Source organism: Anolis carolinensis, chromosome 2 (genome assembly GCF_035594765.1).
Source record: "Anolis carolinensis isolate JA03-04 chromosome 2, rAnoCar3.1.pri, whole genome shotgun sequence".
In the NCBI taxonomy this organism is placed as follows: Eukaryota; Metazoa; Chordata; class Lepidosauria; order Squamata; family Dactyloidae; genus Anolis; species Anolis carolinensis.
Genome location: NC_085842.1, coordinates 18,072,154 through 18,100,030, shown reverse-complemented (window position 1 = coordinate 18,100,030; position 27,877 = coordinate 18,072,154). Strand labels below are relative to the sequence as shown.

The 27,877-nt window shown below is 41.2% G+C and overlaps 1 protein-coding gene across 2 annotated transcripts; it reads right to left on the bottom strand.

Annotated features, from left to right (window-relative positions):
- Window positions 1-91: 91 nt before the first annotated feature.
- On the bottom strand, window positions 92-27,877 carry LOC103281788 (uncharacterized). 2 transcript variants are annotated; one of them, XM_062973439.1, is made up of 5 exons: window positions 27,736-27,877; window positions 22,224-23,045; window positions 11,888-12,014; window positions 7,479-8,339; window positions 92-4,073 (listed from the first exon to the last, which is right to left on the bottom strand). In XM_062973439.1, the coding sequence occupies exons 2-5, from the start codon at window positions 22,965-22,967 to the stop codon at window positions 3,991-3,993; spliced, it is 1,815 nt and encodes a 604-aa protein (XP_062829509.1). In that variant the 5' UTR covers window positions 22,968-23,045; window positions 27,736-27,877; the 3' UTR covers window positions 92-3,990. The 2 variants fall into 2 exon arrangements, with proteins under 2 accessions (XP_062829509.1, XP_062829510.1); XM_062973440.1 differs by having other exon boundaries at window positions 22,224-23,289; window positions 27,736-27,869.

The window sequence follows — 27,877 nt, the reverse complement described above, 5'->3', positions numbered from 1 at the left end:
GATGGCACTGGTTCTTTTAAGCTGTCTCTATTTGTTTTACTTCAGATGTTGTTGTTGCTTAACTTAATATAAGAGTATGACAGAGGCTTAGTTAGAATAAAATCAAAACAAGTTTATTGCAGGTACAGAGCTTGATGGTTTCATATAACTTGTTAAAGGCACTTCGCTTAATGGTTACAAACGGTTATGAGGTGGTCAAACTTTCAAAATATTTCTTTCTCTGGATTACACTAAACCCTGATCCTCCTGGATCCCCTGGGATTAATTTTCCCTAATCCACAGGCTCTATAAATGACCCTAGACAAGTCACCTAACTTGCCTAGTCTGGTCCAACTTAGATCTGACTCAAATCCTTCTATTTGAGCCAACCTGATTCTTCTCACAAGAATCAGATCCTCCACTGTGACTAGAAAATCACAGACTGCCTGGGTTCTTAAATATTCCCCCTTTTCCTTTCCAGGCGGCGGTTGGCTCCGCCCCTGTTGCTATGGTAACCTGCCTTAAGATGGCTACCTTCCCCCATACATCATCAACTCAAATACTCACCATTTTAAACTTAGCCAAACCTGACTGTTCAAACAAAATCAAATACACATGTCATCTATAAACAAAATATAATTATACACTTCTTCACAATTGGTTTCCAGATGGAAGGCAGTCCCAGTCAGGGCTGGCTTAACGCGCCATCCTCTTGGCACGTTTCTCCCTTAAGCCCTCCATTCGTGCCTCTTCGAATTCTGCAGCACTGCTGGTCACAGCTGACCTCGTTAGAGCGCTCAAGGGCCAGGGGTTCCCAGTTCTCGGTGTCTATGCCACAGTTTTTTGGTGTCTATGCCACTGATTTACACAGAACACAAACCATAATAATACCAGTAAAATGGGAAAATGTTCAGCTTGGAGAGCATACTTTGTGATCCACCTGAGTGCTCACAAGACCAAAACGCTATCGAAGCCTGATTACAGAAAATGTTAGGGTGAGCTATCCAGAATCATGTGCCACAAGGTGGTTCTCATAGTGAAGAGACTATAAATGCATTGTGGATTAATATTTTTCACGACACATTTGGTAGCATTCTGTTATTGGCACATGCAGGCAGAACATGTGCATTTTTAATGCTTATGCATTTTAATTCTGGTGTAACCCACCTTGAACCCTGAGGAGAGGCGGGTAAGAAATAAAATTATTATTATGACTACTAATTTCATCACTCAAGATGATACTGGTTGAACAACCTTTATTTGGAATTCCAAATTCCAAAATTGTCCACATGGATGAATAAGACCTTTGCTTTCTAATGGTTTGGTGTACACATGCACAGAAGTATTAAAATGTGCAAATATTACTTTCAGGCTATGTGTATAAGGTATATATAAAGCATAGGGGAATTCTGTGTTTGGACTTGGGTCCCATCTTCTGCCATTATCTTCATCTGAGGCTAAAAGAGTATTATTTTATTTATTTATTTATTTACAGCATTTATATTCCGCCCTTCTCACCCCGAAGGGGACTCAGGGCAGATCACATTGCACACATAAAGGCAAACATTCAGTGCCATAACATAGAACAGAAACAGAGACAAGACGCAGGCACGGGCTGGCCTCGAACTCATGACCTCTTGGTCAGAGTGGTTTGTTGCAGCTGGCTTGCTTTCCAGCCTGCGCCACAGTCCAAATCCTATTATGCGCTGTGGTTCCAATCCCTCAAGTATGACTTACCAAAGGTCATGGCCAACCATCTGATCTCTAGAGTCATAATTCAACACTCAGACGTGATACCACACTGGATCCTCTTTTTGTACTGTCTCCCATTTTTCAAGTATTACCATCTTTTCCAGTGAGTCACATTGTCTCATGATATGTCTAAAGTGCAATAGCCCCATTCTGTCTTCTGGGGAGAATTCTATTTGCTCTCAGGGCCATTTATTTGTCGTTTTAGCCATTCATGATATCCACAAAACTCACCTAAGGCAATTAGAGGTATTCTGGAAAACAGGTTTTGTGGATTACAAAGAGCTTTGTGAGCTTTTAGCCTTCCAAAATCTTGCCCACCGAGGTTTGGACCCTGCAAGAATTTTGCTCCCATGTTGGGGCACAGAATACCCACACTGAGCTCCCAAAAGCAGCCCCTTTCTCAGGTGCCATTCTTTTCACAACAGTGGCCAGTAGACATGGCATGGGTTGTGCCAGTTGCCTGAGATGATGTTGCAAGGGCAACGGAGGACTAGCCCCTTCCTCTCATCCCTTCCTTCTCTGATTGACTCGTTGCTCTGGCTGGTTTTCCTCCATGCAACAAGGAACTGACACAACCCGTCATGCCTGCTGGCCACGTGCAAGGATGAAAACGAAGGGGCGGTGAGCATCATCCCATGTCCCTGGATCAACCATGTAAACAGTGGCAGCCAATTCTGTCTCAGAACCAGACCAACTGCTTGCATTGACCAAAAGTTGTGGCTTGCTCTGGATTCTGGGGGAGAATTCAGAGGAACCCGCAACTTTGGTTAACGTGGTCCAAATCCTATTATACACTGTGGTCCCAATCCCTCAAGCAATGGAGATGAGCAGCAGTTTGTTCTAAGAGACAAAGAGAAACAAATACCTTTGCATGTTTGTTTTCCTCATGCTGCACCTTTCTTAAGCCACCAAATCCGTACCACCAACATATCCATTGTCGAAGCAAAAGACTTGATAAATAATCTGTTTTGATTTATTATTTTTTAATATATAGAACACATAACTTTAGCACTTACTATAACATAAGCATCAAAAGTCACTGTGTTTTAATTACTCTATGCAAATAAATAATAGGAGGGAGGGGTTTTCAATGGGGTGAGTGCCTTATCTTGCTTTTATTGATGCGTTTGCAATGTTCTGCTTTATTTTTAATGGTTTCTTTGTACAGTAGAGTCTCACTTATCCAACGTTCTGGATTATCCAACGCATTTTTGTAGTCAATGTTTTCAATATATCGTGATATTTTGGTGCTAAATTCATAAATACAGTAATTACTACATAGCATTACTGCATATTGAACTACTTTTTTCTGCCAAATTTGTTGTCTAACATGATGTTTTGGTGCTTAATTTGTAAAATCATAACCTAATTTGATGTTTAATAGGCATTTCCTTAATGCCTCCTCCTTATCCAACATATTCGCTTATCCAACATTCTGCTGGCCCGTTTATGTTGGATAAGTGAGACTCTACTGTATTTGTTCTTCTTAATTATCACCTGTCTTAAGCCCCCTCCTTGGGAAGGGGGAGATGAGATAAAAATTGAATATGCATATATACATACCTAACAATGCTGTGAAACAAACTGGTGCAAACTTCTAATAAGAACTTTTAAAACACTGAGCCTGAAGAAGAGGGGGAGGAGTGCATCCCATGCAAGTAGAAAAAGGAGTGCTTTATTTTCCACCTACCAAAGGGTAATTTTGATAAATGCTCCCCAGCCTCCAAACCCTAGAAGTGCTTATAATAGCATGCCCCTACCCATGTTTCAAGGTATAATATGTGGAACACTCTGAGCATGAAAAAAAGTATCATGTATTGCTAATTTTGGAGTCACCACAACATATTTCACTGCCTGAGTCTAAGGATAAGGAGGCCCCTTCGAGATATAGGAACCAACTGGACTGGCCACTGATTTTCATCATTGGAGAAAGGACCGTATCCTTCCCTGCATTTTAAGACAGTGTATCTTAGTAGGCACTAAGCACACTCTTTGGCACACCACTGCCTCCTTCTCCAACAACATACCTTGGCTCTGTGACCAGCCCCAGGATGAAGTAGCTTGAAGTATCTTCCTCACCTTGTCCAATGATAAGACCTGTCCTGGTGATGAATTATGATGGTGGTTCTATTGTCCTTATGCTAACCAATTATGCTCCTGACAATACTTCCCCAGTTGCAGCTTTCTGTGGTTGGTGTATGTAGACCATACACACATCAGCACCAATGGTTGGTCTTTACTTCTGGATCTTTCCTACTGTCAGCAGGAAGAGCCTTGCACCATCACATTACCGTCATCGTCCTCACGTCTCTCTAGCTCACGCCTTCGGGCTCGATAAGAGGCTGTGAAGCAGGAGAAAATGTTAAAATAGCACAGAAAGTAATCACTTATTACCTTGCTGGTAGAAGAGGTTGGTGGCGCTGATGCTAGCAGGGCAGTGGATCTGCTCCTGAATTTCAGTCTAAACTTTAAAGGAGCTTTCCATGATGTCAACAGGTTTGGAACTTTAGATAACTTCCTTAAAGTTCAAAATAGAAACCACAGCAGATGTACTGCCCCAGCATACAAGGCACCAACCTCCACAGTCTGTTAGAATGCAAAGAAAAGGTATCATACAATAGACCACATAGCACGGTGGACATACCATGGCAATATTTGACAAAATATATGCACCAGCTTGCTTTCGAGTCTATGTTATATAGCTCTGCTTTACTTCTAAAAGTAAAGAAATGCAAACAGGAAGACTGCGCTAAGCATGGTGCTGATTAAAAAACCTCTTTCTCCAAGGACAATAATTTTTCTCTGAGTTTTGGAGGGGTATGCACATAAACCCACACCTTAAAACAGGGGTCCCCAAGGTCATTTACCTGGCCCCTGTCCTAAACTTTAGACTTAGGGTTGACCTAAGTCTACCTGGTCTTTGGAGGTCTCTTTGCTTACCTATGGTCTTATGAGATCGTCTAGATAGTCTTTGAAGGTCTCTTTGCTTAGCTACGGCCTTATGAGACCATCTAGATGGCTTTTGGAGGTCACTTTCCTTACCTATGGTCCTATGAAATCGTCTAGATGGCCTTTGGGGACCCCTTTCCTTACCTATGGTCTTATGAAACCATCTAGATGATCTTTGAGGTCCCTTTCCTTACCTATGATCTTATGAGAGATGGTCTTTGGAGGTCTCTTTGCTTACCTATGGTCTTATGAGATTGTCTAGATCAGGGGTCCCCAAACTAAGGCCTGTGGGCCGGATGTGGCCCTCCAACCTCATTGACCTGGCCTCTGTCCTAAACTTTAGACTTCGGGTTGACCTAAGTCTGAAATGACTTGAAGGCACACAAAAACAATCCTAATTTTTTACTATTTCATCATAGTCCGGCCGCCCAACAGTCTGAGGGACTGTGAATCGGTCCTCCACTTAAAAAGTTTGAGGACCTCTGCCTTAAAGGGATTTCCTTTACCTGGGCTTTGGGATGAGGTGACATTCGAAACTTGCCAAAAAACTTGAAGCCCCATCTGGAGTTAAAAAACCAACGTTAACAACTGGCAGGGCAGATCTGGAGACTATGTTCCTGAGAATGTCGGAGATTTGGCTGAAGGTATATAAGAATGGTAGCCCGCATGGCATAGTGGTTTGAGCGTTGGATTATGGCTGTGAAGACCAGGATATCAATCCCCACTCAATCATGAAAACCTGGACGAGGGACACACTCCCAGCTCAGGATGGCACTGATAGGGTCTCCTTAGAGCCACCATAAGTCAGAAACTACTTGAAGGCACCTAGCAAAAACAAATGTAAGACTTTTGCTTACTGCACTCTTTCAAAACTATGTGTCACCAAGTACAGTTAATGACTTCTAGCTTTCTCCCAATAAAATGTCATTGGGATTCAGTGTGCAGGAAAGACTACTGAGCAGTTTCGTGATGTCCATTCTCAGCAAGGGACAGCCATACGCTATGTAAGGGAGCCAACAAAAATGACTGTTGCACATTGGGATGCCAGCTAAGGGCTGCTGAGGCACATCAGAAGAGTCCAATATACAACAGAACATAACTAAGGAATGCTGAGGTGTATTGGTACAGTGCCCAATACGTTTTGCAATGCTCTCACCAGTGATGATACACAAATTCACAATTCAGCGTGACTATTCACAGATTTGATTAAAATGTTTATCTCTAGGAGTCTAATCCTCCAGTGCAATTCTGCTGTCAACTAGAACCCGGATCCCCAGTAAGAATATTGTTAAGCAAATCCATCCTTTAACAGAAGGTGACATGGAGTCCCTGGTGGCGAAATGGGTTAAAGCCTTGTGACTTTAAGGTTGGGTTGCTGACCTGAAGGCTGCCAGGTTCGAATCCCACCCGGGGAGAGCGCAGATGAGCTCCCTCTATCAGCTCCAGCTCCATGCGGAGACATGAGAGAAGCCTCCCACAAGGATAGTAAAAACATCAAAACATCCAGGCATCCCCTGGGCAACGTCCTTGCAGACGGCCAATTCTCTCACACCAGAAGCGGCTTGCCGTTTCTCAAGTCGCTCCTGACACGGAAAAACAAAACAAAAACAGAACGTGACAATAAAATCACACTGGAGGACCTAGAGATTCCTGAAGAGATGTTCTCTCAGGTTAAAACAATAGAGGGTTTGTGTGTGTGTGTGTGTGTGTGTGTGTGTGTGTGTGTGGTCTCCCACTCCTCTTTTTTTTAAAAAATATATATTTTTATTGAAGTTTTACCTTATAAGATAGAGTAAATTAACATCGAAAGAGTGAGAACATTTGATGGTATAGAAAGTAGGAAAACTGAGATTAAAAAAGGGTCAAAAAGGGAGAGAGAGAGAGAGAGAGAGAGAGAGAGAGAGAGAGAGAGAGAGAACAAACCAAAAACCAAAAACAAAGCTAATGTGTCCGTATTTATAAAAAATAGAATAAAATAAATCTGAACAAATGGCGATATAAAAATGCAAAAGTACTTGGCAAAGAAACACACCAAAAAGCAAAAGCAAAAAGCATTAGCACTGGCATTAAAAACTTCGAATAAAATCTTAGGACTTCAGGGTTGTTGTATGTCTTTCGGGCTGTGTGGCCATGTTCCAGAAGCATTCTCTCCTGACGTTTCACCCACATCTATGGCAGGCATCCTCAGAGGTTGTGAGGTATGGAGAAAACTAAGCAAAGAGGTTAATATATATCTGTGGAAAGTCTAGGGTGAGAGAGGTCAGTGTGAATGTTGTGTAGTTAATCACTTTAATTAGCATTGAAAAGCTTATCTGCTGTCTTCTTCCTGCCTCTGGGGCATCCTTTGTTTAGAGTCGTTAACTGCCCTTGGTTGATTCATGTCTAAACCAAGGGCAGTTAACGACTCTAAACAAAGGATGCCCCAGAGGCAGGAAGAAGACAGCAGATAAGCTTTTCAATGCTAATTAAAGTGATTAACTACACAACATTCACACTGACCTCTCTCACCCTAGACTTTCCACAGATATATATTAACCTCTTTGCTTAGTTTTCTCCATACCTCACAACCTCTGAGGATGCCTGCCATAGATGTGGGCGAAACGTCAGGAGAGAATGCTTCTGGAACATGGCCACACAGCCCGAAAGACATACAACAACCCTGTGATCCCGGCCATGAAAGCCTTCGACAACACTCTTAGGACTTCTTTTACAGGAGTCCTGTGTCCTTAGCACCAGGAAATGTGGAGGGCAGACTATAAACCAAGCTACATAAACACAATCAAAAACACTGAACTGACCTGGTAGGTGACGATCTTTGAAAGGGGGCCTCCCAGCTGCGTCCCACACGCTCCGCATCCGATTGAAATAAGGCGGTATGATGGGCGGCCTCTCTTTTCCTTCTGCCGCGGGTCGGCCGGCTGCGAAAAAGTCCGTCTTCAGCTGTTTCCATTTCGACCTCAGCTGGTCTATGTTCCGGGTGTATCCTTGAGCCTGGAGCTGGTCCTTGACTTTTTCCCAGTGCTGTTGTCCCCGCTGGGAGCTGCTGCTCATGAACAGGGCCAGAGCAGGGCTGGACTTGATCCCGTTGAGCAAGGCCACGACCTCCTTGCCTTCCCACCTCTGGCCACGCATTCGAGGGACCATTTTGTGGAACATGGTAGCCTGGCCTGGGCAACTTGCATGGAAGTCGGTGGGGCACATGTGTTGGCCTCCGTACAGGTATAACCGCTTGTATGCTTTCTCCCCAACGTGGCTTCTTTGATGGACGAGAAGCTTTGAGCTACAAAGGAAGTATTTCCCACAGATCGGGCACCGGACTGGCTTACCTCCTGTGCGAGTTCTCATAGGGAGGCCGGAGCTTCGTCCATAGGAACTACAGGCATTTCGTCTCCTTCTGGACTCCATTCCAATGGGGACTGTAGCTGTAGTTTCATTGATGATCTGGCAAATTTCCCCACAAGGAGCCGAGTTCATTGGTTCCTCCACCGGATCAGATTCCTGAGGATATTCTGGCTTTTTGTGACTCACTGAGACATTTTCCTGTATACAACACTGAGAAAGGCTGTCTTCTTCCTTCCAGACCGGTGCCGGGTGTGGACAACCCATTTCGGAGCCCTCCGGAGCACATTCCTCTCCATTGTTTATGGTTCCCCACCCCGCTGGAGATAAAAACAACAGAGTAACAACATTTGTTCCCTAGATTACAAAGAAAGTGAAACTTCAAATAAGGAGGGAGAAATATTTTGAGAAAGGAGGAAATATCAATTTCCCACTAGACATACAGAATAAGTTCTAAAAAGTGAGAACCTAGGTTACAGGATTGCTTTCTGCTACTCTGGAGACTAGGACATGGAGAAATGCATTCAAGTTGCAGGAAAGAAAGTCCATCTAAACATTTGGAAGAACTGGCGGTAGGAGCTGTTCAATAGTGGAATATACCGTTTCCCCGAAAATAAGACCTCCCCGAAAAATAAGACGTAGTAGAAGTTTCGCTGAATTGCTAAATATAAGGCCTCCCTTGTTGAAGGAAATTAGAAAACAGTTATACCAGGGGTACCCAAACTAAGGCCCATACCGTGTTTCCCCGAAAATAAGACAGTGTCTTATATTAATTTTTGCTCCCAAGAATGTGCTATGTCTTATTTTCAGGGGATGTCTTATTTTTCCATGAAGAACAATTCACATTTATTGTTGAACAAAAAATGAACATTTATTATATATTGTACAGTAGTTGTCATCACAAACCAGCATAACCAGACAAACTGTGAATCCTATCAAGGGTTGTTGTATGTCTTTCGGGCTGTGTGGCCATGTTCCAGAAGTATTCTCTCCTGACATTTCGCCCACATCTATGGCAGGCATCCTCAGAGGCTGTGAGGTATGGATAAATTAATTAAGGAAAGGAAAGAATATATATCTGTGTATAGTCCAAGGTGTGGCAAGAGTTCTTTGTCACTGGGAGCCAGCATTAATGTTTCAGTTAATCACCCTTGTTACTACCATTATTTCCATGTACAACTGGTATGTACATTTACCAATCCTGCATGCTCTGGTGTTCTGTTTGGCAGGCGCTGGGCAAGCTTCCAAACAAAATCTTTGCTAGGTCTTACTTTCGGGAGAGGCCTTATATTTAGCAATTCAGCAAAACTTCTACTAGGTCTTATTTTTCGGGGATGTCTTATTTTCGGGGAAACAGGGTATATTCCACTATTGAACAGCTCCTACCATCAGTTCTTCCAAATGTTTAGGTGGACTTTCTTTCCTGCATCTTGAATGCATTTCTCCATGTCCTAGTCTCCAGAGTAGCAGAAAGCAATCCTGTTCCCTCCTCAGATATTTACACACGGCTATCACGTCCCCTCAGCCTTCTTTTCTCCAAGCTAAACATACCCAGTTCCCCAAGCCATTTTTTAGAGAATTCATAGCTTCCAGGCCTTTTGTCAGGATCGCCATATCAGACTGGGACTGGCTGCTTCAGTGGGGGGCAGGGAGGATGGGAACAGTTGGGGAAGGTAGTGTAAGATATCTGTTTTGTGATAGAAATTGAAACTGCAGTTAACAGACTGTGGGCACAGTGTTTGCCCACTAGGGGGCAGGTGGGAGTTGGGGCTGATATATATGAGTGAGAAAACTTTAGAACTGTCTTTTTAAGAATTGTAGAAAGAAGGAATAAAAAACTTGTCTCCAGCTATGTATTGTTTTGGGCTTGATTTTAACTCCAAGATCTTCCAGAGTCTTACACTTTTGATCATGTGGGCCACCTTTCTTTGGACACATTCATGGTCCGTCCCCCAGAGGTTTGATTTGCATTGTTCCATAGTTCTAGGGAATAGCACTTTTTTGCATTTTTTCCAGGGTTGCTGCAGACTCAGCAGCACTCTGACAGTTAGCCATTAGCAGAGATTTGTAACCATTCTGCAAAGTCTTTGCTGCTGAAAGCTTGCAAAGTATCCTTTTGTTTTTGAGACCGTCCCTTTTCCTGGGGATGAGATCTCCATTTTGAGAAGCCTTTTTGGGCTTTTTTATGCCTTTCCACAGAAGAAAAAAGAACTCAGATGTGCTTGTGTGGTCAAGCCAGGCCAGCTCAGACAAGCCATCGTAAGTACTGACCTCTTGCCTTTGAAACCGGTGCTGAGCTCAGATAGGGAAAGACCTGCTCTTTCTAATGCAGCAACTCAGCACTGGGGCAGAGAATATCTCAGGATTTCTCTGCCATTGGAAGAAGCTCCAACTACTTTGTCTCCAAACTAGCTTTGAACTTAGATAGGGAAAGATTTGCTCTTTCTAATATAGCAGCTCAGGGCTAGGGTAGACAGCATCTCAGGATCTCGTCGCCTTTGGAGGAAGTTAACCCAGCAACTAAGGGAAAAAGCAAGAAAGGAACGTCTGCAAGATTTTATAAGTTGACTATTTGTATTTGTAACCTCAACAATTTGTGCCAAGTCTGCCAAGGACTTTAAGAAAATAAAATCCTGAGCTTCAAAGTAAGGCCCCTGCAGTTCACCTGGGCAAAAAAAGAAGCACATCTTAAAGTTCTAAAAGGTGCCTGGGTGTGACGGCATATTCCAGGTTGTCAATCTCCTTCTTGAATTGTGTTGCACCAAACTGGATACAGTATTTCAGGTGAGGGCTGATCGAAGTTGAAAAGAGTGGGATCTAGACACTATATTTCTATTGATGAGACCTAGAACCTCATTCTAGCTGCCGTATCACATTGTTTACTCATGTTCAGCCTGTGGTCCACTAAAACCCCTAAATCACTTCCACATGGACTAATTTCGAGCCAGATGTCTCCCATCCTATATCTGTACATTTCATTTTTATTGCCTAAGTGTAGTGCCATACATTTCTCCCTGTCAAAATTCATTTTGTTAGCTTTGGCCCAGCTCTCTAATCTCTGATGGTCATTTTGGATTCTGATCTTGGTCTCTGGGGTATGAGCTATCCCTTCCATTTTGGTGTCACCTGCAAATTTGATACACATGTTAGGTCATCATCCAAGTCACTTATCATAAATAAGAGGAGCCCCCAGTGGTGGAAGGGCTACTGACCAAAAGGTCAGCGGTTCAAATTCAGGGAGCAAGGTGAGCTCCCATCTGTCAGCTCCAGCTTCTCATGTGGGGACATGAGATAAGCCTCCCACATGATGGTAAAACATCCGGGTGTCCCTTGGGCAACGTCCTTGCAGACAGCCAATTATCTCACCCCAGAAGTCACTCCTGACATGAAAAAAAAAATCATAAATAAGACACTGACCTGGATATTTCAGGGTGGGCAAAATGAGCACACTGCCTTCCACCGAAGTAAGAATTCAACATAATCAAATCTTTCTTTGTTGTCCCACTGAGGTAATTTGAAACTTAGTTCGGAAATCATGTTTCAGGCATGCTAAGAAAATGTTCAAAGTGACCAAATGAATGCAAGAACAGCAAATGTTGCAAGGGTTCTAGATATGAACAGTTTTCAGCATCTCCTTCTCTGCAATGCTAGATATTTGGAGACTGGACCTAAGTCTCAACAAGAAATTCATTAATGCTTCATGTATTAGCTATTCCTCCCAATTGGGTGCCTTTGCAAATTTGATAAGCATGCCTTCTTGTTCTGCCATCCAAGTTGTTGATAAAGATGCTGAATAGCACTGTGGCAAAAATGCCTCTACACCCTCTTAGACAGATTTTGAACATTCAGAAGTGTCTTCCACACTTACCAAAACACCTGGGAGTGTCGTCATCATCTACCTCTTTCTTAGTCTCTATGCAAAGCTGACTTTGCTCTGGAACAGAAGGGGGAAGGTCTCCTTCCAAGGAGCTCCCACCTGTCTCTGGGAAGGTCCCCTGGAAAAGCACAAAAGAACCCGTGTCAGGACAAAAAGCAGAAGGGCTCAAAGGACAGGTAAGAAATGGAAAGATTTAATGAAACCCCCCAGAAAGGAAAATATCTCGGTTCTGTTTTTGGAGTTTCTCAGAATCTGTCCAGAATGAATGCAGTCCAAAATTAACTGCCATGGCTCAATGGTATGGACTCCTGGGAATTGTAGTTTGGTTGAGGCACCAACACTCTTTGGCAGCAAAGGCTAAAGACCTTGTAAAATATCACTCCCATGATTGCATAGCACTAAGCCATGGTAGTTAATATGATATCAAACTGCCTTAATTCTACAGTGTAGATGTATCTTCAGTGGTGACCTTATCTCACCCCCTCCCTTTGGAGATTTCTGTGCATCTCCTTTCCAAAATATGTGTGTTTTTCTGGATGTCTGCATTATTATTAATCCTTATCTGATTGGCTGAGACTTGTTTGTGCAATTCGTTTTTCCAGATATTAATACCCCAAATCTTGGAGGACCAAGAGGTTATCAGAGAAATGTGTTTGTACATTTTCCCTCGAAATACGGACACTCCAACATCTGAAGGGCCATCGGGTGCTCAAAGGAATATGTCTGTGTATTTATCACCTAAGAATTGACACCCACACATCTGGAGGGGTCAAAGACTCCTTGTATCCTTGCCTTTGCCTTTGGATAATAATAATAATAATAATAATAATAATAATAATAATAATAATAATAATAATAATTATTATTATTATTATTATTATTATTATTATTATTATTATTATTATTGTTGTTGAAGGAAAAGCTGATAAGGAGAAGACCTGGCTCTGGCTCACGAATGGGACCCTGAAGAAGGAGACAGAAGGCCTGATCCTTGCAGCCCAGGAGCAAGACATCAGAACAAATGCAATTCAGGCCAAGATTGAAAAATCAGCTGATGACCCAAAATGCAGACTGTGCAAGGAAACCGACGAAACCATTGATCATATCCTCAGCTGCTGTAAGAAAATCGCACAGACAGACTACAAACAGAGGCACAACTATGTGGCCCAAATGATTCATTGAACTTATGCCTCAAGTACCACCTCCCAGCAGAAAAGAACTGGTGGGATCACAAACCTGCAGAAGTATTGGAAAATGAGCACGCAAAGATACTGTGGGACTTCTGAATCCAGACTGACAAAGTTCTGGAACACAACACACCAGACATCACAGTTGTGGAAAAGAAAAAGGTTTGGATCATTGATGTTGCCATCCCAGGTGACAGTCGCATTGACGAAAAATAACAGGAAAAATTCAGCCGCTCTCAGGACCTCAAGATTGAACTTCAGAGACTCTGGCAGAAACCAGTGCAGGTGGTCCCGGTGGTGATGGGCACATTGGGTGCTGTGCCAAAAGATCTCAGCCGGCATTTGGAAACAATAGACACTGACAAAATCACGATCTGCCAACTGCAAAAGGCCACCCTACTGGGATCTGCGCGCATCATCCGAAAATACATCATACAGTCCTAGACGCTTGGGAAGTGTTCGACTTGTGATTTTGTGATATGAAATCCAGCATATCTATCTTGTTTGCTGTGTCATAATAAAATAATAATAATAATAATCATCATCATCATCATCATCTCATATTGGAATATATTTTAAATATGTTTTATGTCTGCTTTAATTTTTATAATTCTATTTCATTCTGTGTTTTATGCCCAAGGCACTGTATAAGTGCCGTTTGTAAGCCGTCTTGAGTCTCCCTTGGGGGTAGAGAAAGGTGGGGTATAAACAGGGCAAATAAATAAATAATTGTTGTGGTAAAAACGAAAGCATGGTACATGATTTATAGTTCCTTCTCTCACATCCTCCCTGTGCTGCCCATGGGACGGATTGTCTCAAGACAAGTGTTAGATCAAACCAAAACACTGCAGAGTCTCTTATCTGAAGTTAGCAGAGATTTACTGCACAGCTTCTGACCTTATTGCCCGCTCACTCTTGCTTTCATCCAAACTCACATCAGAGGCTTTAATTCTGACTCATTGCTTATGTACAGCTATTTACATATCAGAATCTCCTGATCTGTTATTGGTAAATGTGAAGATATACTCACAACAGCAACAATACACAACGAGAAGTGTACATCATAGCAAAACATCCACATGGCAAGAGATCCTGGTAGCAAGAGATCCATGTGGCAAGAGAGAGTGCACATGTCTGCCACTTACTTTTAGACCCATAGGCTACTTATAATTACCGTATATACTTGAGTATAAGCCGACTCAACTATAAGCCGAGGCACCTAATTTTACCACAAAAAAACTGGGAAAACATTGACTCCAGTATAAGCTGAGGGTGGTAAATTTCAGAAATAAAAATAGATACCAATAAAATGACATTAATGTTGTGGTAATCTCTGAGCGGTTAGACTCAATTTAACCCTCTCTGGGGGAGATTCCACCAAAATCAGCAGAGTAGCAAAAACAAAGCTTTCAAATGCAACAGTTACTTACACTGGCGAGCAAGAGAAGCCCTTTTAGGATTGCAATGGACTGCAGAGTCTCAATAAAAGTTCAAAAAGTATTTATTCAGGTAAAAGGAACTCCATTGTAGATAGAAAGCCTTGGGAGCTGTCTGGATTACTATAGACTGGATTCTAAGGAAAAATAAGTAAGGAAAAATAACAAACATCTACATAGTTACATCTTGCCAGGAGAGATGGCAGGATGCTGCTTGTTAGTTTGAAGAACAAAGGGAGAAGAGAGAGAACCAAAATGGTTCCAACCTCATGGTCCAGTTTATTGGGGCCATAAAAGACACTCTGACCAATTGGAAGTTAGTGTCCCTAAAGATTCACATTTCTACCAACTTCAAAGTAAGGGATGTGACGTAAACAGGATAGGGTGAGACACAGTAAAGCCTGTCTAGGCATGCTTTGGAAACAGGGAAAGGATTCCCTCAATCTAACTCTATCATCTATCTAACTACATTTGGACTTGAGTAGTCCAGGATGATTTCCCAACAATCCCCTTCTTCAGCCTGGGCTGCTCATGTCCATCAGGTTCAACATCTTCTTCAACTTATCATGAGCATGTCTAGGCAGGGGTTTTGTCAGAATGTCGGCAATCATGTCTTCAGATCTGCAAAACTCCAACCTCATAAATCCTTCTTCGTGTGCATTCTTCACGATGTGGTATCTTGTGTCAATGTGCTTGAGCAATGTACTGATCTTCTCTGTTTGAGTATACTTCAGACAACCTTGATTGTCCTCAAAAACTTGTATTGGTGTTGGTTCTTCGATTCCAAAATCAAATAACATCATATGTAGCCATTTCAATTGTTTGCATGCTTCTGATGCGGAAACATATTCTGCTTCTGTTGAAGATGAAGCTACTACTTTTTGTTTCTGTGTTGTCCAGTCTATCAGTGCATCTCCATAGAAGAATAGATAGCCGCTGGTAGACTTGCGATCTGTAATATCATTGGCCCAGTCAGCATCCACATACCCTGTCAGTGTAGGGTTGCTGGTGGCTTGTAGTCTCAACTTGAAGTTCAGTGTGCCTTTTAGGTATCTAGCAACTCTTTTGATTGCAATTAAGTCATATTTGGTTGGTTTACTAGTCTTCCTGCATAGTATCCCAACCGCTGCTGAAATATCTGGTCTTGTGATTCGAGAGATGTACAACATTTTCCCAATTGCCTCTCGATACAAGGTGTTGTCACTCAATGGTTCACTTTCTGAAGTGTTTTTCCAATAGTTCACTTCCATGGGTGTAGTCACTGTATTTGCTTCTAAGAGTCCAAGATGTTTTAGCAAGTCAATAATCTTTTGTCTCTGATTCAGGAGAAAGCTCCCATATTCTTCTCTTTCAACCTGTATTCCCAAATAATGACTCAAATTGCCAAGTTGTTTGATTTCAACGGTACGGCTCAAATGTTGTACAAGATCATCAAAGTCAGATTTCTGTTGAAAGCAACACACTATGTCATCTACATAGGCTAGAACATATGTCCATCTGTTGTTTTTGAATCTAGAATAAAGGCAAGGATCAGCTTTCCCTTGTGCAAACCCCTTCTCAATTAACATTTGATTTAATTTCTGATTCCAGCATTTTGCTGCTTGTTTTAAACCATAGAGAGATCGTTGCAATTTGCATACATATCCTTTGTGTGCCTTGTCTTCAAATCCAGGTGGTTGTTGCATAAATATCTCTTCTTCTAATTCGCCATGAAGAAAAGCTGTAGCAACGTCAAGGTGTTCAACATTCATTTTTCTAGAGGCTGCAATTGCAAGCAATGTCCTCAAGGTGGTGTGTTTTACAACAGGTGCAAAAACTTCATCATAATCCTCTCCATATTGTTGTGAGTAGCCCTTAGCTACAAGTCTGGCTTTGTATCGCTGTATCTGTCCATTTTCATCACGTTTCAGTTTGAAAATCCATTTACAGCCAACTACATTCCTATTTTCTGGTGGTGGTACAAGTGTCCATGTCTTGTTTTTATGTAATGACTCTATTTCATCTGATGCAGCAGTAAGCCATTTTTCTTTTTCATCCTCTGGAAACTTCAGCATCTGATTCCAGGATGATGGTTCCTGTAGTTCAGCTTCATTGGTAAGATAAGCAAATCTCTGGGGAGGGACCCCACAATTTGTCCTTTGAGATCTGCGTGGTAATTGCTCATTTTGTCCATCGGGTGTCTCTGCACTTTCATCTGGTCCTTGAGGGTGCCATTGATGTTCCTCTGCCATGCCACTATGTGGGTCAATCCTTTCATCGGGTCCTTCGACCTCAGATGTCAGGGTCTCTCCACTGGGTGGCGTTGGCTCATTTCTTTGATCAGCCCTTCTGACCAGCGATGGCAGGACTTTTCCAGCAGATGGCGCAATTGGCTCATTTCCACTCTGCAGACCGCATGTTAAGTCATCAGAGTCATTTCTTAACAAAGGCTCATCAACAGGAGGCTGTAAATTTCTTCCAACTCTTTCATCTATGTAAACCGTCTTTCCTACAAAAATTATATTCTTTTCTGGATCATAAAGTCGGTAAGATTTATGTTCATCAGAATAACCAACCAGTAGGCATTCTTTAGAGCTGCAATCAAACTTCCCACTTCGCTTTTCTCTTGGGATGTACACATAGGCTTTGGATCCAAACACACGCAAATGCTTTACACTTGGAGAATGACCAAACCACAATTCATATGGGGTTACATGACTTTTTGCATTGGGCATTCTATTTTGCAAATAACAAGCAGTATTAATGGCCTCAGCCCAGAATTTACGCTGAATTCCTGCATGGTAAATCATGGATTTTGCCATTATAATCAAACTTCTATTCTTTCTTTCTGCAATGCCATTCTGATGTGGAAAATAGGGAAGAGAATATTGGCGTCTAATCCCATATTTCCTCAATAGATCATCCACTGCTTTATTGCAAAATTCTCCTCCATTGTCTGTCCTCAGAGTTTCTGGCATCCTTTGAAATTGATTCTCAACCATGGCCAAATATTCCTTTAATTTGTTAAATAATTCATTTTTGTGCTTCATGAAATAGACTTTGGTATATCCAGAAAATGAATCTTTGAAAACCACAAAGTACAAAGACCCCCCCAATGATGTAGACATGGGGCCACATACATCACTGGATATGACCTGCAGAGGGCGTTGCGCTTCAAACTCTTTGTCTTTTGGAACATTTGGAGCACATGCCTTGGCCTTTATACAAGTTTCACATATCTCCTTACAACATGAATTTACTTCCATATCTCTACATACTTCTTTTGCATTCCAGACATATTTCTCATTTGCATGACCAAATCTTTCATGCCATAAACGAGCACAATTTCGTTTCTCACATTCTGGTAAGGCTAATCCTGAAAACTTTGGCTCAAACATAACTTTGAATATCCCATGATATTCCTCAGCCTTTAAAACAAGTTTTCCATCTTTCAGCACTTTACATAGTCCATTCTCAAAAACAATTTTACATCCATGACGCATCAGCTTTGCCACAGAAATCAAATTAGTTCCAATGTCTTTACTGTAGTAAACATTGCTGAGAGTTAGATTGATCCCAGAGTCTGCACATGCAAGATTCACTTTGCCTAGCCCTGTACAATTAACTTTTTGACATCCAATTCCTTTCACAGTAGATTTTTCTTTCTCGATTTCAATAAAATAATCCAAATGACAAAAATAATGGTCCGTCGCTCCAGAATCTAATAAGATATCTTTTTCATTAACAAGCTTATTGGTCACATGTAATGCAAGACTTCCAAAGAAATCATTAATTCCTTCTGACTCAGCTGTGTCACTTGGTAACACCAAATTTGCATGCTTTGCAGAGGTGTGCTGACCTAATCTCTCATTTGCATTTTCACTGGCAGAGGACTGGCTTTGTCTTCTGACCTGGGTATTGAAAGCCCTAGGCTTTGATCCTTGACTCCTGCTGTGAGAAGCTGTAGAACTAGTTTGATTGTTTTTAGCAAACCAGCAGTCCCTTTGCAAATGTCCTGCCTTTTGGCAGAGATTACAAATCACTTTATTCTTGAGTTTAAATTTGTGCCCAGCTTTCAGAGCCATGCTTTTTGACTGAGATTCAGATTGCATATTATTTTTGGGATCAGATCCATTTCTTTCGAGATATTCAGATTTCAACTCAGCCGTGATAGATTTAAGAGTAAGCTGTTCACTTTCAAGTCTGTGTGTATTACGTAAAATTGTAATAATACTTTTGTAAGATGGATGGATCCCACATGCAACTAATCCTATGCACATTCTCTCAGTAATTGGTTCTCCGCTAGATCTCAATTGATCAACTAGAGATCTTATCTGTTGCAGGTAATCATTCAAATCATCTTCTGAATGCATTTTTGAATTAAAGAGTCTTTTATATGCAAATATAATATCTGCCTCCGACCCTTTACTGTAATTAGTCTGCAAATAGTCCATCATCTCTTTTGCATTAGAAGCATCTCTTACAAATTGAAAAACTCTCTCTGATAGGGAATTTATTATTATGCATCTCACCAAACGATCATCTTTCCGCCACGTCTGGATAGCCTCCTCCCCGGCTCCTTCTGGTGGCCCGCCTTCTTGCAGCACTTTTAGTTGTGCTGGTTTGAGCATGGTTTCCAGTCTTCTTTTCCAGTTCAGGTAGTTCTCTCCATTATCCTGCAGCTTGGGTAGGCTCCAAGAGGTTTCTTTGTTTTGCTCCATCCTTTCAATTTCCAAAAAGATTAAAAATCTCCAAAAATCAAAATATTTGGAATAATCCAGAAAAATAAAAAAAAAATAAAAATCTTGAAATTAAGTCTCAAATCTTTTGAGAACTTTCCTCTGCTCCTTATTTCAATTCAATCCTTTTAAAACACAGGCTATTTCCCTTTTGCTCAGCTCGCAGTGTCTGGGCCCGTAACCCTTTGTTGTGGTAATCTCTGAGCGGTTAGACTCAATTTAACCCTCTCTGGGGGAGATTCCACCAAAATCAGCAGAGTAGCAAAAACAAAGCTTTCAAATGCAACAGTTACTTACATTGGCGAGCAAGAGAAGCCCTTTTAGGATTGCAATGGACTGCAGAGTCTCAATAAAAGTTCAAAAAGTATTTATTCAGGTAAAAGGAACTCCATTGTAGATAGAAAGCCTTGGGAGCTGTCTGGATTACTATAGACTGGATTCTAAGGAAAAATAAGTAAGGAAAAATAACAAACATCTACATAGTTACATCTTGCCAGGAGAGATGGCAGGATGCTGCTTGTTAGTTTGAAGAACAAAGGGAGAAGAGAGAGAACCAAAATGGTTCCAACCTCATGGTCCAGTTTATTGGGGCCATAAAAGACACTCTGACCAATTGGAAGTTAGTGTCCCTAAAGATTCACATTTCTACCAACTTCAAAGTAAGGGATGTGACGTAAACAGGATAGGGTGAGACACAGTAAAGCCTGTCTAGGCATGCTTTGGAAACAGGGAAAGGATTCCCTCAATCTAACTCTATCATCTATCTAACTACATTTGGACTTGAGTAGTCCAGGATGATTTCCCAACAATTAATAGAGGCATCGGTAGGTTAAATGTTTTTGAATATTTACATAAAGCTCAAATTTAAGATAAGACTGTCCAACTCTGATCAAATCATTATAATAATAGAGTAAAATAATACATGTAATAATAATAATAATAATAATAATAATAATAATAATTATTATTATTATTACAGGAAAATAATACAAGTAATAATAGAGTAAAATAATAAATACAATAATAATAATAATAAGATCAGAGTGAAATAATAAATGTAATAATAATAATACAGTAGAGTCTCACTTATCCAACACTCGCTTATCCAACTTTCTGGATTATCCAACGCATTTTTGTAGTCAATGTTTTCAAAACATCATGATAATTTGGTGCTAAACTCATAAATACAGTAATTACAACATAACATTACTGCGTATTGAACTACTTTTTCTGTCAAATTTGTTGTATAACATGATGTTTCGGTGCTGAATTTGTAAAATCATAACCTAATTTGATGTTTGATAGGCTTTTCCTTAATGCCTCCTTATTATCCAACATATTCGCTTATCCAACATTCTGCCAGCCCGTTTATGTTGGATAAGTGAGACTCTACTGTAATAATAATAATAATAATAATAATAATAATAATAATAATAATAGAGTAAAATAAATGTAATGGTAGCAACAATAATAGAGAAAAATAATCAATGTAATAATACCAATAATAATAGAGAGAGAGAAATAATTGTACCATATATTCTCGAGCATAAGCTGACCCCAATATAAGCCAACCAGGACCGAGTATAAGCCGAGGGGGCTTTTTCAGTCTTAAAAAAAGGGCTGAAAAACCAGGCTTATACTTGAGTATATACAGTAATCAGGGACAACACTGAATTACGTAGCCTTTGTCATACCTGTCACATGGTCATGACTCAACTTCTTTTCCTGTCCCTATAATTCCACATCACCACTTGCTTAATCTTTCAGTGGATGTGTGTGACCACATGTCTATTAGAACTGTATTTTTCCGCACAGTAATACGCAATGGAGTTAACAGACAATGCATTTCTATCTAACAGAGCATTATCTAACTAACAGTATCTTCCTTAGGCCATCATAGAAACAACATGGTAGAACTTGCTCATCCTTCAGTGGACATGTGTGACTACATGTCCGGGCCGGACTGTGGCGCAGGCTGGTGAGCAGCTGCTGCAATAAATCACTCTGAACATGAGGTCATGAGTTCGAGGCCAGCCCGTGGCGGGGTGAGCACCTGTCAATTAAAAATAAAATATAGCTCCTGCTCGTTGCTGACCTAGCAACCTGAAAGATAGTTGCATCTATCAAGTAGGAAATAAGGTACCATTTAAAAAAGTGGGGAGGCAAGTTTAACTAATTTACAACATTTGAATGAGGAAGTGAGGAAGTGCCATCAGAGTGGATGATGAAGCAGCTGCTCCCCCCTGTGGCCAGAATCGAACATCGAACATCCCCTCAGGAGAAGGTTAAATTGCCTCTGCGTCTGTCTCTGTCTCCGTTCGATGTGTTTATGGGCATTGAATGTTTGCCATGTATGTGTATAATGTGATCCGCCCTGAGTCCCCTTCAGGGTGAGAAGGGCGGAATATAAATACTGTAAATAAATAATAAATAAATATTAGAACTGTATTTTTCCGCATAGTAATACACAATGGAGTTAACAGCCAATGCATTTCTATCTAGCAGAGCATTATCTACTGTTAACAGGTGTGTGTATAGCGGAACCAGCAGCATCCAGTTAACACCATGTGCAAAAAACTCACACCAGGCAGAGGAATTGAAAGAACAAAGGAACTTTACTCTTGCTTGTTGAGTTGAAATTAAGTAAACAGTTCTGCAATCGTACAATGTCCATGTAGTTGCATAAGATCAATAACTAATCAATCAGCATTTAATATATCCAGCATAGCATATTCAAACTGCCAATTGACCGTAGCTGGAGAGCCTGACTTTTCTGTGCTCTCCCTGGGAGCCCAGATTTCCAACTGACAATCTCAGCCATCTGCCAGCAAACCGATACATTGTTTGAGGCGTGGCTCAGCTCTTTGCAGGCAACTTTGCAAGGATTTCTTTACACACACACACACATATAGCAATTTGACGTAATATCTACCTCACAGTATCTTCCTTAGGTCATCATAGAAACAACATGGCAGAACTTGCTCACCTGATCTTCTGGACTTTGGACCCCTTCTTTCTTTGAGAGGAAATCCTCAGCCAAGGCCACTGCCTGAGAGCAGGTCTCCGGCCCACGTTCCCGAACCCAGTTTTGGATCTGAGGTGGCAAGATGGTCAACAGCTGCTCCAAGATCAACAGCTCCAGAATCTGTTCCTTGGAGTGGTGCTTGAATTTCAACCACTGGCTGCAAAGCTCCTGGAGTCGGATGTACGCCCCTCGGGGCCCCTCGGATTCCCGGTAGCAGAACTGCCGGAAGTGCTGCCGAATCTTCTCCCGGCTCAAGGTGTCCCCTCGCAAGATAGCCGCCTTCACCACCGCGTAGTCCTCCCTGTGACGGGCGGGCAGCTTGAGAAAAGCCTGCTCGGCGTCTCCGCTGAGGGCCGGCATGAGGCGGGTCACCCACTCGTCCTTGGGCCACCGACAGGCCTCGGCCACTTGCTCAAAAGAAGCCAGGAAGGCTTTGGCGTCATCCCATGGAGAAGACTTCTCTGAAAATAACGGGGTGCTCCAGTCTGGGTCGGGAGTCTCAACGGTCTTCAGGAACTCCTGCCACTGAACTTCCCACAACTGAAGGGAGCTCTCCTCGGGCTCCTGTTTGATTTGGTCTCCTGGCATCATCTTCAAGAATTCCCGGATATTCCCAGCTTGGAGGACGTAAGGAGACTTTCCTGTGCCCGGGGATGCTTCCTCCTCTGAGGTGGGGCCCACGGGGCTTAGGGTCCCTCTTTTCATCCTTCACAAGAAAGGTGTTGCACTACAAGAAACTGTAGGCTTAAGGACTGCGGATAGAACTAGAGGCGAAATGTTTGCCTGGAGAATAAACAGAAATGCATGACAGTGAATGGTCAACAATCAAAGATTTGTTGTATGTCTTTCAGGCTGTGTGGCCATGTTCCAGAAGTATTCTCTCCTGACGTTTCGCCCACATCTATGGCAGGTATCTTCAGAGGCTGTGAGGCATGCCTCTGAACATCAAAACATCCGGGCAATGTCCCCTGGGCAACATCCTTGCAGACGGCCAATTCTCTCACTCCAGAAGCGACTCAAGTTGCTCCTGACACGAAGAAAAAAAAGGGTGCTATATTATAGGAAAAGCTGCTTTAATCTGGATAATAACAATAGTACCATCAGCTGCTTGCCCCCCTTCTATATCTTATACAAAAATGTACATTTTTAAAAGAAACTTCTTGCGAGGGAATATGTCTTCTCAATCAGGAGAAATACAAAACATGTCTACACATAGAATTTATTCCTTATTATTTCATATATTACCTTTTTTTCCTTTCCTTTCCCTTCCCTTTCCTTATCTTCACCTTTTCCCCTTCCTTCTTGACAACCCTTAAGAATTCTGCCATCATTCTGTCATACTACATATACTACTAGCTGTGCCCGGCCACGCGTTGCTGTGGCAAAGTGGTGGTGGTATTGGTTAAAAGTTGTTGTGGAATTTTTATTTGACGTTATTTGTATTTTTTAAATTAATTTTATTGTAACTTATCTTATTTATTTATTATATTTTATTATTTTGTTGTATTGTTTTTAGTTATTTTGATATAGTATTTTATTGTATTAATTTTTTAGTGTTTTTTATTATTTTTATTGTATTCTTTGTATTTATTTTATTTTTTATTCTTTTATTAACACTGGGCTGAGTGGGTTGCTAGGAGACCAAGTGGGCAGAGCTAAGCCTTCTAAGTGGCAGCAATTGGATAAAAACAATTATTTCTCTCCCTCTAATTAGGACTTTATTTTTCTTTGCTTTTTGTTGTATCAACCTAGAGGCGTGGATGATGGGTTGTGTTGTCAAATTTCGAGGTTGGGGGGCTTGTAGTTTTGTTGTTTTGTGGGTCGCCATGATGCCATCACTCTTTTATATATATAGACTAGCTGTGCCCGGCCACGCGTTGCTGTGGCGAAGTATGGTGGTATGGGAAATAAAGTATTGAGGAACTGGTGGTAGTTAAGGTCAAGGGTAAAGGTTTTCCCCAGACATTAAGTCCAGTCATGTCTGACTCTGGGGGTTGGTGCCCATCTCCATTTCTAAGCCGAAGAGCCGGCGTTGTCCGTAGACTCCTCCAAGGTCATGTGGGATGACTACATGGAGCGGCGTTACCTTCCCGCCGGAGCAGTACCTATTGATGCACTCACATTTGCATGTTTTCGAACTTCTGGGTTGGCAGAAGCTGGGGCTAACAGTGGGGGCTCTCTCTGCTCCCCCAATTCAAACCTGTGGCCTTTCGGTCCAGAAGTTCAGCAGCTCAGCGCTTTAACACGCTGCGCCATCAAGGGATATTATTTCCTAAAGGTTGTGAATATACAATATTTCTGATTGGTTTTTTGTTTGTTTGTTGGAGCCAAGTATGAATGCTGCAATTAGGAAAAATCATTAGGATGTAATGGCCTTGCAGCTTTAAAGCCTGGCTGTTTCCTCCCTGAGTGATTTTTTTGTTGGGAGGTGTTAGCTGGCCCTGATTGTTTCCTGTCTGGAATTCCCTTGTTTTCAGAGTGGTGTTGTTTGCGATATTTTATGTGCTTCTACTGTCTGTGGCCCTGAGAAAACAGAGGATTTTCCAAACTTTGATGATGGGAATACTTTGTTGGGAGGTGTTAGCTGGCCCCGATTGTTTCCTGTGTGGAATTCCCCTGTTTATTTACTGTCCTGGTTTTAGAGATTATATTGTTCTGCATTATTCTATCCCAGTAATTATTTCATATTAAAGAAGAATCTCACTTATCCAACATTCGCTTATACAATGTTCTGGATTATCCAACGCAGTCTGCCTTTTCATAATCAATGTTTTTGTAGTCAGTGTTTTAAATTAATTGTGATATTTTAGTGGTAAATTTGTAAATACAGTACAATAGAGTCTCACTTATCCAACATAAACGGGCCGGCAGAACGTTGGATAAGCGAATATGTTGGATAATGAGGAATTAAGGATAACCCTATTAAACATCAAATTAAGTTATGATTTTACAAATTAAGCACCAAAACATCATGTTAGACAACAAATTTGTCAGAAAAAGTAGTTCAGTACACAGTAATGCTATGTAGTAATTACTGTATTTATGAATTTAGCACCAAAATATCACGATATATTGAAAGCATTGACTACAAAAATGCGTTGGATAATCCAGAACGTTGGATAAGCGAGTGTTGGATAAGTGAGACTCTACTGTAAATACTACATAGCATTACTGCGCATGGAACTACTTTTTCTGTCAAATTTGTTGTATAATATGATGTTTTGGTGCTTAATTTGTATAACGATTACCTAATTTGATGTTTAATTGGCTTTTCCTGAATCCCTTCTTATTATCCAACATATTCACTTATCCTGCCGGCCTGTTTACGTTGGATAAGTGAGACTCTACTGTATATTTCTAATCTTATATTATCTGCTCAGAACTGGATTATATGAGGCTCCTTCTTCACAGCTGTATAAAATGCACACTGAAGTGGAGTCAAGATAATCCAGTGCAAAGCAGATAATATAAGATTATAAATGGGTTATATAGCTGTGTGGAAGGGCCTTGAGTCTACACTGCCATATAATCCAGTGCAAATCTGATAATCTGTGGAAGAAGCCTAAGTGAGGCCTAAATCTGCCTGTCCCCTAACTGAAACCTGGCTGTCCCTTGGTTGCTAGGCAACCAAGTGGGCAGAGATTAGCCCTCTAAACTGGCAGCAATTGGATAAAAAAAATTATTGCTCTCCCTCTAATTAGGACTTTATTTTTCTTTTCTTTTTGTTGTATCGTGGATGATGGGTTGTGTTGTCAAATTTTGAGGTTGGGGGGCCTGTACTTTTGTTGTTTTGTGAATTGCCGTGATGCCATCATTCTTTTATATATATAGATAGATGTGGGGTGGGCTGGACTGGTCCAACTCTATGACGCTATACTGGCTCTGGAAACCAAGACAAAATAGATCCATGACTGCAAATTGCAGGGGGAAAAATTCCACCTAAACATTAGGAAAAACCTCCCGATGGTAAGAGCTGCTTGGCAGTGGAATCTGATGCTGCCTGGGCGTGTGGTGGGGTCTCAGTCTCTGGAGGTTTTAAAGCAGTGGCTGGATGGCCATCTGTCATGTGTGCTTTGATTGTGTTTTCCTAAATTATAGAATGAGGTTGTACTGGATGGCTATTAATATTATTCTGATTCAAAATGCCCAGTTGAAATTATATACTGCATATACTCAACTTAAATATTATTAAAGTAGATGGTTATATAAGTAGATAGAATCTTGGTTGAGCATTTTGAAATTCAATTTGAAATTTAAAGGGTTGTTGTGTGTTTTCCAGGCTGTCTGGCCATGTTCCGGAAGTATTCTCTCCTGACGTTTCGCCCACATCTATGGCAGGCATCCTCAGAAGTTGTGAGGTCAAACAACCCTGTGATTCTGGCCATGAAAGCCTTCGCAAACACAGTTGTATCTACATTTGTAGAATTTATACAGGTTTGGCATCACTTTAACTGCCATGGTTCAATGCTGTGGAATCATGGGAGTTGTAGTTTGGTGAGACACCAGCACTCTTTGGCAGAGAAAACTAAAGACCTTGTAAGACTACAACTCCCATTGTTTCATATCACTGAGCCATGGTGTCATTAAAATTCTGCATGCTTCATCTCACATTTTGTGCTCTGCTATAAATTTCATTGGGAGCTAGAATTTTGCACACACACAAACACATACAGTAGAGTCTCACTTATCCAACATAAACAGGCCGGTAGAACATTGGATAAGCGAATATGTTGGATAATAAGGAGGGATTAAGGAAAAGCCTATTAAACATCAAATTAGGTTATGATTTTACAAATTAAGCACCAAAACATCATGTTATACAACAAATTTGACAGAAAAAGTAGTTCAATACGCAGTAATGCTATGTAGTAATTACTGTATTTACGAATTTAGCACCAAAACATCACGATGTATTGAAAACATCGACTACAAAATGTGTTGGATAATCCAGAACGTTGGATAAGCGAGTGTTGGATAAGTGAGACTCTACTGTAGTTACATTCCTGGTCATCTAGGATTAAAAACTATTATGGGTGTATACATTTCCAAACACATTGCGACAGAAATTAAATCCATAATGTTACACTGTGAAAGGTGCATACATTGCCTTTAACAAACTGCAACAACAACAACAACAACAACAACAACAACAACAACAAACAGAATTAAAAGCTGTTAAGGGTGTATATATGCATGTTTTGAAACAAACTACAACATAAATCAATTCAAGAGTCAGAAGCTGTTGAAGGTATTTACATTTTTTAAAAACCAACTGCAACAAAAATAAATGCAGGGTGTATATACATTTTCTGCATCAATTGCCAGCATTAAAAATAAACAAATCCAGATGTATAAGGTGTTGTGGTGTATACAAATTGCAACAAAAATAAATACATCCAGAATTATGAACTGTTAGGGATGCATGCATTTAAAAAATGCAGCAAACATAAATAAATCCAGAATGATACACAACCTTTTTTGCTCCCGTCTCCAGTTGGGTCCCTTCTGGCTGGTTTCCTGGTGCAAAGGGAATTTAAACCCTTGCAAACACCATTGCAGTGGAGGTTTGTGCAGGAGGACCTTCCTTCCTCGTTGCCTCTCTAAGGAAGAGCCTT